This window comes from Apteryx rowi, unplaced genomic scaffold (assembly GCF_003343035.1).
Source record: "Apteryx rowi isolate R43461 unplaced genomic scaffold, aptRow1 scaffold_305, whole genome shotgun sequence".
Taxonomy (NCBI): Eukaryota; Metazoa; Chordata; class Aves; order Apterygiformes; family Apterygidae; genus Apteryx; species Apteryx rowi.
The window spans coordinates 765,117-771,116 of NW_020449475.1; the positions used below are offsets into that span (position 1 = coordinate 765,117).

A 6,000-nucleotide genomic window follows, 5' to 3' on the forward strand; every position below is an offset into this window, starting at 1 on the left:
CAAGAGTTGTTTCTAAAATCTGTTTTGAGAATTCATTGTTAATCAACACTTTCTATTTTTAAGGCTTGCTTTATTATCTCTCAGTCTGCCATGCTATTATTGCTGTAATACATTTTCTGCTTACTTGATGAGACAGTATCTTGCATCTATATACCAGCAAATGGAGTAATTGTGAAGGTGAATTGGATATAATATAAAATTATGCTTAGACTGAAAGGTCGGGCAGAGTCACTCACTCTCCAATACTCCAAAAGAACATGATAGAACAAGATGAGTAGGTGGTTAGATCCCCAGTCTTCAGTGTGCCTGCTGGTACCCCATAGTAGTTAGCAAGGGAAAAATAGTGCTCCTTGTTAAAACACACGGGGAACATAATTTTCAAAATTAGACACCTCTAACTCCCTTCAGCATTCTTTTTCCACCTATCTTTTACAGGCACAGTGTCTCAAAGCCTCTGAACTCAGTTAACCTCAGTTCCACATTTCCCTCCTCATACAGGGAAAACAAAGACACATTTTGGTTTCTGTTTCTTCTAGGAAACACTGAATTTTTCTAGTTTGTTCTCAGCTTCCCAGTAACCAAGCTGTGCTGTACCATTCTTTGCTACTTCCTACCTTTATCTGCCATATTTTGTGTTCTCAAAACAAGTTATAGGAAGATAAATAGTTCAGCAATAAGAATTTGAGAATTTCAAACACTTTATGTAGAAATAAATAGCAACACTAACCTCTTTCATTTTTTCCAGTTCATTCTGTAGTGCCTGTTTTGCAATTTCAACTTCTATAAGCTGCTGTCTTAATTTTTCATTTTCATCTTCTGTCACAGTACGTTTTTCTTCTACGTTTTCTAACTCATGATGAAGTCTCACCGATACATCTTTTGCAACCTAAATAGAATGGCATTTCAAAAGAAAGAAAAATAAAGAATTACTGCTACAGTACTAAGCGTCTAAGCAACCATTTACAGGTTAATTTTGGACGTTTTTATGGAAGCAATATGTAAGGAAACAGTTACACAATGACATCCACAGGTAGAATTCTAAATAATTCAAAATTCAAGCCAATTCCCACAAAATATTGAATATTCTTCCTACGGACTTCACTGAAAACCACATTAGACACTAAACCACTAAACACTTTCTCAGGTTTCTTTATGCCAACAATGAAACAGTATCTTCATCATTCTTGGAGACAGTGAAGCATGTACTTTCTCTCAAGCACTGCCAGCTTATGCTTCTCAATGCACTGAGGCAGATGTCCTTCAAAAACTTAAGATGTGGAAGCATCAGCCAAAAGCAGGGTCCATCTTCTCCAGGCCTACTGTATCTATGCATTGTATAGGGCTACAAACAATTGGGACATATTTTTAGTTCTGCCTGCTAGTGTCTCTCTCCCTCATGCATGGTTATATATCAATGCCTGGCATTTACTAGTATTGATTATTTTGAAGAGTAAAATATGAGCAAACAACATTTTTACTGAGCTTCTATTCACCCAAATGATGTACAAAGTTTTTAAATGAACATGATCACTAATGTTTTTGCTTTATATTTTGAAAAGCATTTTCACAGAAATAGTTAAAAGAAGGCACATGCCAAAATCTAATTCCTTCTCCTCACGTAAATTAATGAGAATTTTGCCATTTGAGCCACTTGCATTGTATTTTGTGAAACCACCAAAACTATAATCATGCATTAAAAATATTTAAATATACACTAACCACTGTTATGATGGTGATTTTGACACATATGGTTTGAAAAGCCTAATCTGTTGCTTTTTTAGAACATTGGAAAATATAATTAATCCTTCCTAGCGTTAGCTAGGGGAGCTCAGAGAGCTATCCTTTACGGCTTTCAGTATGACGATCATTATGCTTTTAAGAACTTCCTTTGACATACTAAAACTCTAAAGAAAAAACAATAATTGTAAGCAAGCAATCTAGAAGAATCCGATCTATCAGAAAACAGCACCAGCTAGTGACTCACCCTCCCCAACAAGAAGCACAGTGTGTGTGAATTACTGATACAACACTGCAGTGTAGCACAAGATCATTCAACAGCCTCCCCCACTGCACACACACTCAAGACACATAATGCCCAATAGAAACAGTGAGTGGAGGGGAATTTCAATTATAACCATACTCCAAAGAGACTGCAGGATGAGGTGAGAATCATATCAAGTCATAGGGCTATATCTTGATGTCTTTTCCCATACTTGGCATTAAACTGCGCATTTGGTTACCCACTCAAAGTAAATGGACAACCATTGGGGACATATCTAACAGCATCCTATCAGAATCTGTCTTTGATCCATAATTGCAGCCTATACCAGTGAATATAAAGAAATAATAAAATCACTGCTGGTAATGATTTTCGGCACAAAATTTGATGGAGTCACAATTAATAAAGACAAATCCTACAGAGCAAATGAGATCACATGGGAAAAGGGCTCACTTAGGCAAGATGCATTTTAATACAGATGTATGCAAGATTATATCTCTAAGGTTTTAAATTCCCTAATATATTACCCCTTATAAAATGGACAGTGTTCGTTTGGATAGAAATTCTTCAGAAAAGGACTTGGGAATACTGCAAAGAACTGCACATGAGGTACAGTTGTAGTTAGTTAAAAACAGGAATTCCATTTGGCAGAAATTTGGCATTTGATATTCATTCCTATTCCAAAGCAGAACACAATCTTGATCTGTGGGAAGGTTTTACAAGAACGCCACTCCTTTTCAAAATAGTCACTTGTCTGGTAATTAGGAAAGAGAAGCAGCAAATCCTAATTAAAGTGACCTCTTTGCCCAGTTCAACCTAAGGCTTGAACTAACATCTCCTGAATTGCAGGTGAGCACCTAACCACAGAATCAATTTCTCTCCTAGGCCCTGTGAATATATTAATCATTAATACAAAGTAGCATTGAGCCAACAAAGAAATCAACTTTATAGGCCAGAAGCATGATATTCACTTGGGACATATAGGTTCAGGTTCAAATTCTGCTTGCAAAGGTGAATGTCTCAACTATTCACCTGAACACCAGTTTGAGTGTGCAAAATGTCCCTTGTTTTGATCAGAAATTCTATTTTATCCATGGAAAAGATGCATCAAAAGGTATTTCTACTAATTCTGTTTCTGACCAGAATGAAAATGTTTTGTCAAGAGCCATGTAAACAGCTCTACTTATAGAATGATCATGGTCAAAACAGCAAATGTGATTTCTGAATATGCACAGAAAAGGAATATTAAATAGAAATACAGAGAAGGAAATTAGCATTCTAAACAGCATTAGTAAGAAAATTGCTGGAATAATGTGTCTTGGCATGGTGTCCACACTTAATAAGAATGATGACAAGCTGGAAAATTTTTGGAAAAGATAACCCAAGTCTGAAAAACAGGCCTGGGAATAAAAGACTTGCAATCTATTACACTTATCAAAAACAAGCTTAAAAATGACCTTGTTCATGATCCTACATTAAATTAGTATTTTCAATTGTAATCAAGAGAACCAAGTAGTCATAGGCAACTAGTCCTGGGCAGAAGTGTGGTCAATAAGCTCCATTTTGCTATACAGAGGTCTGCACTTCCACTGAGAAATGGCTGGGAGACTTCTCAACTGAAAAAAACTGAAAAGCGCTGATGCAGTAGAAAAAGCCTTAACAAGATCTAGTGGATGGAAGTAGAAGTTAAACATCTTTCACCTAGCACAAGAAACATTTTTTCCTGTAACCGGAGCAATCTGGAATTGAGATAATGATATTTTAGCAACAGCAATCTTTCTCAAGATTGATTTCACTTGAAAATCACTTGAATTTAAAGTGTTATAAATCTTAAACTGGAGTCAAGTTCCTTAAAATAAGGTCACCGATTTGGCTCTATTCAGACCCTGATGTGACCTACAGGTTTTTTCATTTTAAAAAGTTGTTCTCTATTTGCTAGAAGGTATTAGTAAGAATCTATTTGGTTCATCATGAGTTTCCGGCTGCACTCGTAGGCAAGGAACAATGCCCCGCTGGCCAGGAATGCATGGATCATTGTTGGCTTTAGTCCAGAATACAAGGCAAATATACCTTCATTTTTAACAATATTTGCAAATGTTCCCATAAAACCTGTCTGTTTTCCAGCCATTGAAAGAACCTGAATTCTGGATTTGACACAGTCCACAGGATACACRGCAATCCACAAGCAGCTGCCTCCAAAACATCTACTTAGCAGCAAAGAAATGGGACCTAATTCTTCCTCAACACTTCCTCAACTCTTCTTCAACAATGGGCTGCGGTTCATTCAGAAGTTACAGATTGGATACCGAGACCACACATTGAAATTCTATGGACTGTGTCTATGATTTTAGGTGGATGAGGAAAATCCTGGCTTCACTGAAGATAACTGCAGCTTTTCCACTGACATCAGTGGAGTCAAGATTTCACATTGTGACTCTGCAAATACTCAATCTAACAGTCTGCTGAAATCTTACCAAAGAGCATTGTAATCCCCTAAGAATCAATGGGACTATTCAGTGAGGTTGGTTCAATGTTGTAGTGGTAGAGTATGTTGTGTGGTCATCATAAAAGATCCAAAACCTCCAGATCCTAATCCATATTTGTATCACTTCTTGAACACTAACTGAACAAAAAAGGATTGGACTAAGGCTGCAAATAACCTATTCATAAAACCTTACTAGAGGGCTACTTACTGAGGTGCTTTTAAGTCTCTTACTAAGGTAAGTTTGGGCCACTGTTACCCCCCGTGCTGTAGTGGCTGCACATTTTACAGTGGAGGGATGGAAATGCCTGAGTCACTGAAGACCAGAGGGCACGGTCATGCCTCCACCTCCTGCTGTCCCTCTCCTTGACACCTGCTCCCTCCTGTACCTTGAGGTCCTGCTCCATGCTGCGCAAAAGCTCTCCGTCGATCTCTCCGGTCTGTGCATAGCGGAGCCTCTTGCGCTCGGCCTTGCGCAGCCGGTACTGAAGGATCCGGCAATTTTTGTTGGCTCGCTCCAGTTCGTGGCGCATTTCTTGAAGCTGACAAGCATCCTCCTCGAAGAAACTGTCCCTCATCTCATCCATCTCAGTTCTCAGTTCATCTATCTCGTTCTGACAGCCGGGCAAGAAGGGGATGCAACAGGTGGGTCAAAAACAAACATGTCAGAGAAACTAAGCACAGGGGAAGGCAGTCAAAATGGAGCTCAAAGCTGGGCCCTCCTCCCTGTAAGGATACTGGGTAAACACAGCCGAGCTCACTAAAAGCACCATAAGGAACTAAAAAAGTACTGCTGCCCATACACCCCACAGCAGGGCCATCTTAAGCCTCCCTCATACAGGGCACCAGGGTGGGGGGAGGCAGGGAAGAGCCCCCTCAGTCTGGTGGGGAAAGCCACCCAGCMCGGTCCGGCCCCCCTGCCCGCCTCCCTCCGCAGTCCACCGGTCCCGGCCCCGGGGGGCGCCCCAGGAGCCTGCCCGGGTCCCGGCCCCGAGCCCTGTCCAACAGCCCCAACCGCCGCCCAAGGGCCCCAACCGCCCCAACCGCCCCAACCGCCGCGCCGGCGGCCGCGCCGGCCCCTCACCTTGAGGCTCTCGTTCTCCTCGCGCAGCTTCTCCATCTCCTCCTGCAGCTCCTCCTGCCGCTGCGGGCTCAGGGTGCCCCCGGGGGCGCCGCTTCTGCCGCCGCCCGCCTCGCCCTGCCGCAGCCCCTCGGCCCCGGCCGCCGCCATGGCAGAGGGCGAGGAGGAGGAGGAGGCGGGGGAGGCGGCCAGGGGAGGCTCGGCTGAGGCGGCGGCGGCCGCCGCTGCCGCGGAGGAGGAGGAGGAAGCGCTGCCGCTGCTGCTGTGGTTGCTGCCCTTGGTTTGCATCTGGGCGGCCGCCGCCAGCCCCTTCCTGAGGTGGAACTGGATGAGCTCACTTTGCAGGCATCCCTCCTTCCAGTACCCGCCGCCGCCCGCCGCCCCGCGGCCCTTCCCCGCGCCCGAGGAAGATGGAGGCGCCGGGGCCGCCTCCCCCGC

The 6,000-nt window shown here is 43.0% G+C and overlaps 1 protein-coding gene across 1 annotated transcript in view; it reads right to left on the reverse strand.

Moving 5' to 3' along the window:
* SOGA3 (SOGA family member 3) overlaps window positions 1–5,616 on the reverse strand; it is a 37,170-nt gene extending 31,554 nt beyond the window's left edge. Inside the window, exons 1-3 of the mRNA XM_026070166.1 lie at window positions 5,566–5,616; window positions 4,871–5,095; window positions 728–886 (exon numbers count right to left, since the gene is read on the reverse strand). Coding sequence (XP_025925951.1) covers window positions 728–886; window positions 4,871–5,095; window positions 5,566–5,601 — 420 coding nt within the window. The 5' untranslated portion in view covers window positions 5,602–5,616. The remainder of the gene's footprint in view (window positions 1–727; window positions 887–4,870; window positions 5,096–5,565) is intronic.
* Between the last annotated feature and the right edge of the window lie 384 nt (window positions 5,617–6,000).